Below are 13,789 nucleotides of genomic sequence, written 5' to 3' on the forward strand. Positions count from 1 at the left end.
GGGGGCAGATGGGGAAAGGATGGTGTGTGAATATTTTCCTATCTTTTATTCACTTGGCCATTAACAATGTACTCAGTTTTGTCCAACTCTTTGTGACGCTATGGACTGTAGCGTGCCAGGCTTCTCTGTCCTTGGGATTCTCCAGGCAAGAACACTGGAGTGGGTTGCCATTTCCTTCTCCAATGCATGAAAGTGAAAAGTAAAAGTGAAGTCGCTCAGTCGTGTCCGACTCTTAGCGACCCCATGGACTGTAGCCTACAAGGCTCCTCCGTCCATGGGATTTTCCAGGCAAGAGTACTGGAGTGGGGTGCCACTAGGAACTGTTTATTTCTGGAATTTCCATTGAATATTTTCAGACAGCAGTTGACTGTGGGTGACTCAGAAAGCAAAACTGCCGATAAGGGGGGATTACTGTAATGATAATATTTTATATACTACTTTTCAGAAAGATATCTGCTATATGAACTCAATAAGTAGTTTTCAGTCACTAATACTTAATATATGGCATGCCCTGCCCTCCGTGTCCCTCCCTCCAATTCATCTCCACATTGAAGCAATAGTAACCTTTCTCAAATACCAACTGGATTGTTTTTCCAGTGGCACAAGTGTCCTCTCCTTCCACTGAAACCATTGCTTTCAGTGGTTCCCTTGTTGTCAACAGGTAAAAGTCCAAACTCCTTAGCATGGCTTAGAAAGCTCAGTGTGATCTAAACCCAGCCTACCTGACTGGCTTCATCACTTGCCATTTACCCATCCCTTCCAACATCCCCATGCTCTGGCCATGCCAAATGCCACATGTTCTTTGAAAAAACCATGTTCTCTTTCTTATCTAGCCACTCACAATGTTCTGCTCTGTGTCAGGAGTACTCTCCCCATCCAGCCCACCCACCTCCCTGCCTTCATCTGGCCACGCCTAGTCACCCTTTAGGTCTCAACTGTAAATGTCACAGTCTCCAGGACACCTTTCTTGGCCTCTTAAGTCTAGGTTGCTGCTCTTCCTCCACCTCCCATAAGCACCCTTGAATTTCCTCTGTCATAACACATTTCACACTATATTGTAGTTGTTTGGTTATTTGTCTTTCTCCTCCATTAATCTGTAAATTCCATGAGGACAGACACATTGCCACTGCTGTATACACTAGGGTCCACCACAGTGCCCGGCACACAGTAAGTGCTCGATAGCTTTGTACTGAAAGGATGAATGGGTATTTTCTTTAATCACGTCAACTTTGGTGGTACTATTATGCTGTCCTACCTTTGTCTCGTTTCAGTCTGTGATGCTTCTCTTACATAGCCAGCGGCGTTATATCTTTGAGTACGACCAATCGGATTGTCTGCTCTCAGTCACCATGCCTAGTATGGTGCGCCACAGCTTACAAACCATGCTTTCGGTGGGCTACTACCGGAACATCTACACCCCACCAGACAGTAGCACTTCTTTTATCCAAGACTACAGTCGAGATGGCCGACTACTGCAAACCCTGCATCTGGGGACAGGGCGCAGAGTTTTGTACAAGTACACCAAGCAAGCAAGGCTGTCCGAGATTCTCTATGATACCACCCAGGTCACATTAACATATGAAGAGTCTTCTGGAGTGATTAAGACAATACATCTGATGCATGATGGCTTCATTTGCACAATCAGATACAGGCAAACAGGTTTGTGGTAAAAGGGTGGTGATGTATACAAGCACATTGGACTTAGGAAATTTTTACTGGCCACAGTCTGAGATAGAAGCATTAACTTACAGACATGCAATTCAACCAAATTTGAGTTATCAAATTATCTTCCACTGAAAATGAAAAGTATATGATAGATGGTGTGAAAGCCAATTCCTTAAAAAATACAGTGCATTTCTCTTTCTCTCAGCCCTCAAGAAAGTTGAACTCTAAGTACCTAGTCTAACTGAGTACCCGTCCCTACTCACCACCAAATCGTCCCGAAGATGCAAAGTCTCACTCAAAGTCCCAAAGATATGAGTCTCACTGAAACTAGTTCAAGCCTTGTGTAACCTCTATAAGCCTCAGTTGATGGCAACATGTCTTCAAAAGTCACCATTTTTTATTATATTTCATCCTGTGGATTTATAAAATACCAAAATCCAGTTACTTGAATACTGGATTTGGTCAAAACCTGACCTTCTGACCTTGTAGCACCGGTTAAATGAACTGAAAGTATTTTTGTCAGTAATGATAAAAAGAGAGCATGGTTATAATATTAGTTTCATCACTTCAACTACTGGTTGGGTAGTTGAGAATGGGTTATTACTTCTGAAGTTCCTATAATTAAATTATTCTATAATTATAATATACAGTATTTTAAATTTTTTTCATATTTGGTGACCACAGTGATGAAAATATATATCTATGAGATGCGATGTCCAGGCATTAGATATCGAACATCAATCTCTAATAGTTCATTTTGAATGTAAAAACATCAGTACTAAAGAAAAGAACACTAGAACTTTCTGATTGTTCAATATTGAGCCTCTCACATTGTTCTCATGATTTTTATTTTGACCCCTTCAGGACCTCTTATTGGGCGCCAGATTTTCAGATTCAGCGAAGAAGGCCTGGTGAATGCTCGCTTTGACTACAGCTACAACAACTTTCGTGTCACCAGCATGCAAGCTGTGATCAATGAAACCCCTTTGCCCATAGATCTGTACCGATACGTCGATGTCTCTGGTCGAACAGAGCAGTTTGGAAAATTCAGTGTAATTAATTACGATTTAAATCAAGTCATAACTACTACTGTGATGAAGCACACCAAGATCTTCAGCGCCAATGGACAAGTCATTGAAGTCCAGTATGAAATCCTAAAGGCAATTGCCTACTGGATGACTATTCAATATGATAATATGGGCCGAATGGTAATATGTGATATCAGAGTAGGAGTAGATGCAAATATAACAAGATACTTCTATGAATATGATGCTGATGGGCAACTTCAAACTGTTTCTGTAAACGATAAAACCCAGTGGCGTTATAGTTATGATCTGAATGGGAACATCAACCTCTTAAGCCATGGGAATAGTGCTCGTCTTACTCCTCTCCGATATGACCTCCGAGATCGCATCACCAGACTTGGAGAAATTCAGTACAAGATGGATGAAGATGGCTTTCTGAGACAGAGGGGAAATGACGTATTTGAATATAATTCTAATGGTCTGCTGCAGAAAGCCTACAATAAGGCTTCTGGCTGGACTGTGCAGTATTACTATGATGGGCTTGGGCGACGTGTGGCCAGTAAGTCCAGCCCGGGACAGCACCTCCAGTTCTTTTATGCAGACCTTGCCAACCCCATAAGAGTTACTCATTTGTACAACCACACCAGCTCAGAGATTACATCCCTGTATTATGATCTCCAAGGTCACCTTATTGCCATGGAGCTAAGCAGTGGTGAAGAATATTACGTAGCCTGTGATAATACAGGCACCCCACTAGCCGTGTTCAGCAGTCGGGGTCAGGTGATCAAAGAGATACTGTACACGCCTTATGGAGATATCTATCATGACACTTATCCTGACTTTCAGGTCATCATTGGTTTTCATGGAGGACTCTATGATTTCCTTACTAAACTAGTGCACCTGGGGCAAAGGGATTATGATGTTATCGCTGGTCGATGGACGACGCCTAATCATCACATATGGAAACAGTTGAACCTCCTTCCTAAACCATTCAACCTCTACTCCTTTGAAAATAACTACCCTGTTGGCAAAATTCAAGATGTAGCCAAGTATACCACAGGTATTTAAATGGCGTAATGCTTTATGCTAAAGTAAAGAGAAAACGCTCCATGGTGTTTATCACATAATCTCAATGCCTTTGTAAAGATGCTTCCTCTTCCTGCCAGCTAGCCCACAAGTTATTGTGCAGTCAATCTCTTCCTTAGTCTTCTAGAGTGAACAGAACTGTACACGTTGGTGTAAAACATGATACTTTTGCATCCTAGTGCATTTTCTTCTTTCCTTTTAAGCTTTCTGTTCATAGTTTTCACTCCTAAAAGCTTCTACAAATAATTTCACAGAAGAAAAATCAGGATTGTGTTGCACCAAATAAATCTAATACCAGAGTCTGTGTGGCCTTAATACCACTACCACACTAAGAATTTCCACACAGTAAACTGAGCCAATCTCTATGATTATCCATGAATCAAAAGGTTTCCCCAGAGAAAGGATCAGATGTTTTAGAGTGAATGATATAAAGGAGAGCTTATCCCTAACTTACCATTGGCTACACATATCAAAGGCAGGAAAGGCATCTTTCAAGCTCTCCACAAAAGTTGTAAAGTATGGGCTTTAAAATTATTTTTTTCTTTTAAATTTTGTGTCTCAACAGATATTGGAAGTTGGTTGGAGCTATTTGGCTTCCAGTTACACAATGTACTACCTGGATTTCCCAAACCAGAATTAGAAAATTTGGAATTAACTTACGAGCTTCTACAGCTTCAGACAAAAACTCAAGAGTGGGATCCTGGAAAGGTTAGTAAATGTTTTACCATCCCTATTTAGCTGAAAAAAACAGAAGGGCATCCAACACCATGAAATAGTATTAACATATATGTGCTTACTTCTGTTTGAGTCTTCTTGACTATCCACTTAAATGCCCATGATTAATGAGGAGGTAGGATAAAAGCTTCCATGAAGAAAAGATCAGAGAATCGGACCTTTGGGAAAAGGAAAGACCAACGTGTGACTTGATGACTGCTGCAGTAGACTGACAAGAGGAAAGTGGAACTGAACTTTCATGATTCTAAAATGGGTAGTTATGAATTCTATATAGAGAACATTATTCTCTGAGAGACATAAAACATCAGATCTCCAACTGAAAAATAAATCAGAGCATAGTGCATTAGAAGCATGGGTATAACAAATTATTCTGATAAATGGGACTTACCTGGTGATCCAGTGGTTAAGACTCAGAGCTTGCATTTCAGGAGGCACAGGTTCATTTCCTGGTCAGAGAACTAGGATCCCGCATGCCACACAGTGCAGTCAAAAAAATTATTCTAATAAAGAAAAAGTATGTAAGAGCAATGAAGCAAAATAATATTAGAAACTCTCTGGAAAATAGGAATACCAAAACATTCAAAGTTCAGCAGGAAATTCCATCACTTAATGAGATACAAAGTGAAAGCAAGAAGGAACTTTTTCTTTCAGATGAAAGAAAGAGGAATATCTATGTCTGCAAATATATATATATATATATACATATATATGGCTTTAACAAAATAAAACTGAAATTTGGGTGAGAGGGCTTGAAATTCAAGTATTTAAAAAATTATAAGTGAAAGGCAATTCTAAGTAGGTACTAGAGGCTTATCCCTTTTTGTAAATACATATAACATGTAAATACTTTTTGTAATTAAAAGTCCTGTAAAAAGTTCAGCAAAATTTTAGAAATTTCTGTTGCTTTTAAATGGATACCTGGAGGTTCATTATTCTCTTGTTTATTTCTTAATATGTTTGAAATCTGCCATAGTAAAAAGAGGTTTAGTTATTTATGTTGATTTTTGGCCACTCTGGGTCTTTGTTGTTGCTCAAAGTCTTTCTCTAGTTGCAGCGAGCAGAGGCTACTCTTCATTTGAGTTATGCAGGCTTCTCACTGCAGTGTCTTCTCTTGCTGTGGAGCACAGACACTACAGCGCATGGGACCAGGGATCAAGTCTGTGTCCCCTGCATTGGCAGGCATATTCTTAAGGACTGGACCACCAGGAAAGTCCCAAAAGTGTTTTTTTTTTTTTTAATCCACATAAAAAGACCCATGAACTTGCTGATTTGCCCTTGTTATTTATAAGATCATGAGCTACTTGAAAGTAAGAATGATGCCTTATACCATCTCTTTATACCTCACTGTGGCTAATACATTACTCTACATCCAGTAATAAACAGCTAGATAGTGTCTGTTGAATTGGAAAAAATAAAGTGTCTTCGTTGGGGGGGAGCTTCCCAGGTGGCACTTGTGGTAAAGAACCCACCTGCCAGTACAGGAGATATAAGAGACATGGGTTTGATCCCTAGGTTGGGAAGGTCCCCTGGAGGAGGGCATGGCAACCCACTCCAGTATTCTTGCCTGAAGAATCCCATGGACAGAGGAGCTATGGGCTATGGTCCGTAGGGTCACAAAGGGTCAGACATGACTGAAATGACTCAGCACGCACACAGACCCACTTAAGTGCCTTCTAGCTCTCGGATTCTGTGGTATCAAATCTGAACATATTTGCTTATGCTTAACCCTTAACTCACCAAGAAGTATATGCCAGGTAATCAAATCTGTTAGTCTTTTCCTTTCCAAAACTTGCATGAAGATTCCAAATTAGGCTTGTTCTTAAATCACAAACCAGCAAATTAAGGAGAGGGGGAAGCAACCTGGCAAACCTTTGCTTTCTGCAATCACCAAGCATATGACAAGTGTCTAATCCCCTGCTATACTTGCTCTGTGCCTTTCTTCTTTCCTAGACCATCCTGGGTATTCAATGTGAGCTCCAGAAACAGCTCAGGAATTTCATTTCCTTGGACCAACTTCCTATGACTCCCCCATATGGTGATGGACGGTGCCTTGAAGGAGGGAAGCAACCAAGGTTTGCCGCTGTCCCTTCTGTTTTTGGCAAAGGTATAAAATTTGCCATCAAGGATGGCATCGTAACAGCCGATATTATAGGAGTAGCCAATGAAGATAGCAGGCGGCTAGCTGCCATTCTCAACAATGCTCATTACCTGGAAAACCTACATTTTACCATAGAGGGGAGGGATACACACTACTTCATTAAGCTCGGGTCTCTGGAGGAAGACCTGGTGCTCATTGGTAACACTGGGGGGAGGCGCATTCTGGAGAACGGTGTCAATGTCACCGTGTCCCAGATGACTTCCGTGTTGAATGGGAGGACTAGACGGTTTGCAGATATTCAGCTCCAGCATGGGGCTCTGTGCTTCAACATCCGGTATGGGACGACTGTGGAAGAGGAGAAGAACCACGTGTTGGAGATCGCCAGACAGCGCGCCGTGGCCCAGGCCTGGACTAAGGAACAAAGAAGGCTGCAAGAAGGGGAAGAAGGGATCCGGGCATGGACAGAGGGGGAGAAACAGCAGCTGCTGAGTACCGGGAGAGTGCAAGGTTATGATGGGTATTTTGTTTTGTCTGTCGAGCAGTATTTAGAACTTTCTGACAGTGCCAATAATATTCACTTTATGAGACAGAGCGAAATAGGCAGGAGGTAACAAAAAAAACTCTGCCTTTGCGTCACCAAAGACTGCCTGTTTTTAAAACATACAATGGTTTATTGTATCGGTTTTCTAGATCAGAACTCTGTATATGTAAATATGGAGGAAAAACATATCCAACTGCCTTTCAATGTGACAGAAGATGGTATTTTAATATTGTTTGTTTAAACTCTTTAAGAAATGACAGATTTTTAGTTCTTGTGTGGCAGTATTCAAAATAACACAAGTAGAACTCAAACAACTAAAAAAAAGTTTTCAGCAAGCACCACTTTCAATTTGTTGAGCCATGCACATGTTCAAATATAAAGCAAGAACCCGAGGTTCTCTGTTGTGACACAAGGTTATATACTCAGCTGTTGGCAGAACTTGCGGGCTATTTGAAAGGTGGTGCAATAGGATCTGAGCCGTGTGTTTCGAAAGACTACCAGCTCTTTCACATGTTCCAGATCTGTTACAGGAAACTTCGAAAGAAGTGTAAAATGTCCTCGGCCACCATCTCCTAGAATCAGAACCCATTTACCCTTCCTCCCTGATGATTCCTCCTTGCTTGTTGAAGTAAATGCCATGTTGTTGTGCTGTGTTTTGGTGTGTGGTGGCTGGGTTCCGTCTACCACACTTCCCTGTGGGTGTGGTCACCAAACCCAATTGCCACTATCTGCTCATGTATACATGATACCAAGGCAGCTGGCCAATGAAACTCCTCCCACCCAACCTGTTTTGACTACATTTTGTACTCAGTTGTCCAGCTGTATTGGTGTCATGTAAACATTGCTTTTATTAACCCAAGTAGGAATTTCTCATTTATATATAGGGTGTGTTTTGGTCATAGTTTCACATTCGTGATTCAGTATTTATACACTAATCCAATGGTTTTGTGCACATGAAAGGTAATTTACTACCAAGTGTGATTCTGATACAAAAAAAAAGGCTTTCACAGACATACATGCCTGTGATGTCAATACATTACACTCACTACTACTGCAGAAATTCATAAGAGCCAAAACCTTAAAAAAAAAAATAGACGTAATACTAAGGTGAAAGGAAAGTGCCAATGGGAAGACCAAACTAAACATCACGAAAGTTGCTGCCACGTTGTTTACCCCACTTAGATTTATCTTTCAAATGTACAATTCTGTATTGAACATCTCCAAGCCATAGTCAGGAAATTTAATTGAGCCCTTTCCAACCTAACACATTTCAACTAATTATAAAGAGGCAGACTATTTTTTACTAAGATAATTTATATGGATAGTTATTTTAGTTCTCTGTCTTTGCCCATTTATTTTTTATTTAATCATCTCTCCTGCCTAGGAAAATAGCTATTTTCCAGGAAGGGTTATTTTGTTCTGTGATCATTTAAAATTTAGAAAAAAAGATCAGGATTAGTGTTAATATCAGCTACAGTTTCTCAATCTGTATGAATCCTGTCATCCAAGAAGCCCCTTGGTGAACTGGGAGATTTGTGCCCAGTGACAAAGAGTTTGTAAGCTGCTGTGCAATTGTGAGTTACCACAAATGAAAATACAGGACAGCACAATGTGGCCTGTGGAGAATTCCCCTGAGCCAGCTTCAGCACTTTTCATCACCGAGTCTGGACATTTGCTGTGTCTGAAGGAGAATTTGTGATGGAATGTCGCAGTTTGGATTCTTGCCAGCTACTACCTAAATGCAGTGGGGGGTCAGTGCCTTGCTTTGTGATGACAGTTTTTTTTTTTTTTTTGAAAATATGCAAAGTCAGAATCCAGGCTCACATTAAGGTTTTTAAAGAGTCTGAGTCCTAACTACACAAAGTAGAGTGAGAGGAAGGCAAGGACCCATGACAGCAGGGGAGGGTGTATCCAAACATTTCATTTTCAAAACCTTCAGGTTGGGATAACCACATTCTTACACACATATTCTGAGAGAGAGAGAGAGAGAATTCATGATGAACCCATCTCTCTTTTTAATTGGAAGTACACCAGCTCAAGAGATTACTAATCCAGACCACAACCATATTATTGGGGTTTTTTCCCCTGAATCAGGCCTGTGTTAATGGTATAGTATTTATCAGGACAGGATTCTAAAATTACTCACAAACTTGTTGAAAATTTGAATACCTCCACACCAGCCTAAAAATGGACCTTAAGTTCCTAGAACCTCTGATGTTCTTTTAAATCAATGGAAAAATGATTTATGAACTGTATATAGAGTACATTCATAAATGTGATGATGTATTTTATCACTAATCCAAGATGTCAATATTAGAGTCTATTTTGCTTATATTTTAAGCAATTATACTTTTTTGCAATTCACTGATGATGTATCATTTTCAAACTGCTTTAAATATCCATTAGAAACAAGTATTTGAAGCTTTTACTTAATAGTAATTACCTTGAACTGTGCATTTCTAGTTTGTAATACATATTTATTTAGTTTGTGCCTTTGGTTTCTTAAAGTTGTATTTGTATTATATTCAGGAAATGCACTTTTTATCACTTACAGCTGTGGTTCTAATACTGCCTTGAACCATTACTGTTCTCTTTACCACTTCCAAAGTTTTTTGGAGGAAAGAGGAAAAAAACCAAAAAGTTAGCACATTAATGAGTAGTAAATCTAAGAGAAACATTTGTCATATCTTAATAAGAACGTGGAGATATTGAATACATCACTTCCTGTTCATCTGAATACAAAGAATGCCTTTACTGACTTGTAGTTCTGAAGTTTAATGAAAGAACAATTCGTTTGCATTTCCTGATGAAAGTAAAAGCATTTTAAAGAGAAATACATGAATTTCTCATACCCAGAAGACATGCAGCTGACACTACTACACAGCCACATAGCATTCAAGTCAGCTTGAGTGAGAGCATAGCAGTTGGGCTCTCCTATGAAGGCTATTCTGGGCTGGAGGCAGGGAATACTCCGTGACTGTTTCTTTTTCCTAGTTAGGCCCATTTTACTTGTTTGTTTTGTTTTGTTTTGACTCTTGCACTACAGTCTAGAGATCCAAAAGAGCTGAAAAGTTCATAGTTGAACAAACATTTAAATATATTTATTTTTAGTTGTCATTCTAATCATTATGATTAGAAGCATGACTCCTAAGGAAAGGGAAATAAAGCCCAATTCATACTAATTTTTAGTAAAACACTCACCATATAAATAGGCTTTATTGGGTTTAATTTTTAACCCAACAAAATAATGTATAAAATAAGTGTTCCTTTACTGTCAATTTATCTAGAAGATCTATAATATATAGACTATATATATAATATAATATATACAACATAGCCAAATATATGAAAACTTAATGTATAATTTGGAATTCACATGCTATGTAGAGCGGTATACAATTAAATTCTGATTTTCATAAGGTTTTTTTTTTTTCATTACTGTTGACACAGTTTCAAGCATCCTATCATGTTGTTTCTACTACTTTTTTCTGCTTTTTCACTTTTTTGAAAAAAATTTTTTAACCAGACCAGGCCCTACTGTAATATCACCTAAGAGAGTCAGGACAGTTTTTGCATTTATAAAGATATGTTCCTATAAGGGCAATTGTAATGGAGTTCAGTGGTAATGGAAGCAAAAGTACAGTAATCAAGTGTGGAAAGGAACTTTTGGAGAGACTGAAATGTATTATAGCTTCTGGAAAAAACTGAAGGCTACAGATTAGATGCAACATTCTTGTGTTCTTGAAGGAACTCACATACACGTAGCTGACCTGAGTAGTACTTCAGATCTCAGACTGCTCTTCCACAGCCTTCTGTAAGGTTCTTTATTCTGCAAAAAAACACAAAAAAACAAACAAACAAAAAAAAACAAAAAAACACACACACACAAAAACAAACAAACAAAAAAAACAAAAAAGCAAAACAAAAAAAAAAAAACAGAAAACAACAAACAACAAAAAATAATTCAACCACAAAATAGTGACTGTTTCAGTGTGTCCTTCATGTGAAAGCTATTAAGGACCAAATATACTACTATGTATAAGAAGAAATTACTTCCTAAACAGTAACTGAAAATAGTTAGAGTTAAACTTGCTGTGGATTTTGTCTTGGCAGTTGTCATCTTACATTATTTGTCAAAGGAAATGTGTTTGGCAGTTAAAAAAATCTTTCCTTAGATTTAGTGGTGGACTTTAACCTCTTAAATAAATGTTAGTATATCAGATTGTGTCCTTGAAAAATATTTTACTTGTATGATTCATGACAATGTCTAAATCTTTACTATTCTTCTGGCAAAAGCATCAGTAAGAGAGAAGGTGAAAAAGAGAAGTATAGCCTTTACGTCAGAAAAATATTCTTTTTAGCTGCTTACTTTCTCATGAGAAGTAAAGATGTTTACAGTGTATGCCAAGATTTTCAGTTTCTATATAACAACAGTTAGAGGTTCTAATCATACTGGAAATTGTGTTATAATGGCCTGAGCCATGTTGCTAGGAAATAATAGGTTCCAGTTTTGTATTCCTGCTCTCACTCCTGTGCTGAAAAGTGACTGGATACTGTACAGGTTCATGTTCTCTGGCTGCAGTTAAATGGTCTTTTGCATTTTGCTCTGGCTTTCAGGTCAGAAGCATGCATTTTTCTACAGAGCATCACAACAACATGCTGTAAATATTTAAAGTTAAACATATGTGTTGATATTTGAAACAAAAAAGTACTTTGAATATTTCATTTTTAAAAAATAAAATGACAAATGAACACTGTGTCTCATTTTATTCATGCGCCAAACTGCATTCTCAACTCAGTCTGGTCACCTTAGATTTGAAAAGTGGCTCCCTAACACAGAACAATAAAACTGCATAATCTTGAAAATATACATGTAGAAATCAAAAAGGCACTAATCATAAGAGGACATCTTTTCACTTTTATTTTTCATACATATAGGATTGCTGACACCAATGACCATTTAATAAAAAAAAAGAAGAGTAGCTGTTTCAAGTTTAAAAGCCTCTAGGCTAGGACTTATAAAGGTTCTCCCTCCTGTTGATGCCTTTCTTGGCAATAGAAAGAAAATTAAGGATTGAAAAACAGGGGTGGGAGGGAGCTAGGAGAGCAATGCACTGGCAAAGAATTGGATGGGTCAGGGAAGGCGATCAGGAGAGACTAAAAAATAACAACTCTTCTGAGGCCCAAAGTCCTGAGCATTTACAATGTCCCTTTAGCACTTACTTTTCACAAAAAGACATGTACAAGTGACACTGGGAAAGCTGGCCAACAGATTTTCCAAAATTCATCTTTATAATAATGGAGTACCTATAATCCAAACAGGCTGTTATTGCACTTTGCTTGAAATCCTGGAATTTACACTACTCTCAAATGCCCTGTGCTTTTTTATTCACCAATATATAGAGATACCTTGAAAAGATTCACAGAGCAGAAGACAATCTTGATTGTTTCAACCCAACCAATCAACAAAAAAAGCTATGGTGGCAGGGAGTGTAGCTGGCATATATTAGTATCACCTGGAGATTGTTTTTTCAACCTACGCATCTCACCCTCAGTTCAAAAAGAAAGAAGAGCTCGTACATGAGAGAATTATAAAGGAAATAAGCGATTTCTCCATGTTTCTTCCCTAGTCACCCTCGCTTTTAGAGATCTTTGAATATCAATGCTATTTAAACATTTAGTAATATTACTATTGTGAATTTTATTTAAGTCTAGTATCTCAATAGTCCTATAAGGTGAGCAAGACTTAATTGTTCCTATTTGCCAAATGTGATACTAGCAACAGACTGACTTACTGTACATCACTGGCATAATCAGTGACAAAGCCAAAAAGCAAATTCAAGTCTCATTTGTTACTTTGATGGGCTCTCTCCAGTCGATCAGGTTTGTTATATGCTTTCCACATAAAAATATTCATTTAAAAAGCAAATGACTTAATGATGAAATTCCAGCCTTTTACTACAAGTTGGGCCAATGAGCCCAAATTATGAAAGTGTCCAAATTGGGCAGTTTAACTTCACCCTGAGTGCAAACTGCAAAATTATGGTGCCCCATTTACTGCAAGGGCAAACATAGGCAACAAAGTTGAATTTATAGCCCACTAACAGGAAGACCAGGCATCTTACAACCTTGAAATACTCAAGGGCAAATCTGAGTTTTATTATTAATAGACTTTGGATTCTGAACTCAATAAAGTGAATCAAATAAAACATAAGCTGACATCTAAACATTCTTAACAGATTTTAAAGCTGGTTCTCACATTTTAAATTACCCTTTCTACCACAAATAATATCTTAAACCCAGCCCTCGATTTATACCAGAAGAGTTAATCAGAGTTAATATCCCCTGTAGGCATATTCTCCCTATGTACTACCACAAAGGTTCCCTGCCTGCAACAGCCAAATGGACAATTATCTAAGCTTGTCTTCCTACTGACCTTAAGAACAAATTTCAGAGGAAATGAGCAAGTATTTGATAAACTGTCATGTTTCTCATGGGCTTGCTGACACACTTTTTTTTCTCCTGAAGAAAGGTGTACATGTAGAAATATATGTGCATTTTTCTGCCTGTACTCAGCATCTTATAGGTATATGTTAGCATGGCAATATTTTAGATATGGCAAGGATATGACCTTTCTGT

At 38.4% G+C, this 13,789-nt stretch overlaps 1 protein-coding gene across 1 annotated transcript in view; it reads left to right on the forward strand.

Moving 5' to 3' along the window:
• Positions 1 to 11,020, forward strand: part of TENM1 (teneurin transmembrane protein 1) — a 413,153-nt gene extending 402,133 nt beyond the window's left edge. Inside the window, exons 28-31 of the mRNA XM_040266625.1 lie at positions 1,272 to 1,659; positions 2,530 to 3,750; positions 4,342 to 4,484; positions 6,462 to 11,020. Coding sequence (XP_040122559.1) covers positions 1,272 to 1,659; positions 2,530 to 3,750; positions 4,342 to 4,484; positions 6,462 to 7,220 — 2,511 coding nt within the window. The 3' untranslated portion in view covers positions 7,221 to 11,020. The remainder of the gene's footprint in view (positions 1 to 1,271; positions 1,660 to 2,529; positions 3,751 to 4,341; positions 4,485 to 6,461) is intronic.
• Positions 11,021 to 13,789: the final 2,769 nt, after the last annotated feature.

This window comes from Oryx dammah, unplaced genomic scaffold, assembly GCF_014754425.2.
Source record: "Oryx dammah isolate SB20612 unplaced genomic scaffold, SCBI_Odam_1.1 HiC_scaffold_23, whole genome shotgun sequence".
In the NCBI taxonomy this organism is placed as follows: domain Eukaryota; kingdom Metazoa; phylum Chordata; class Mammalia; order Artiodactyla; family Bovidae; genus Oryx; species Oryx dammah.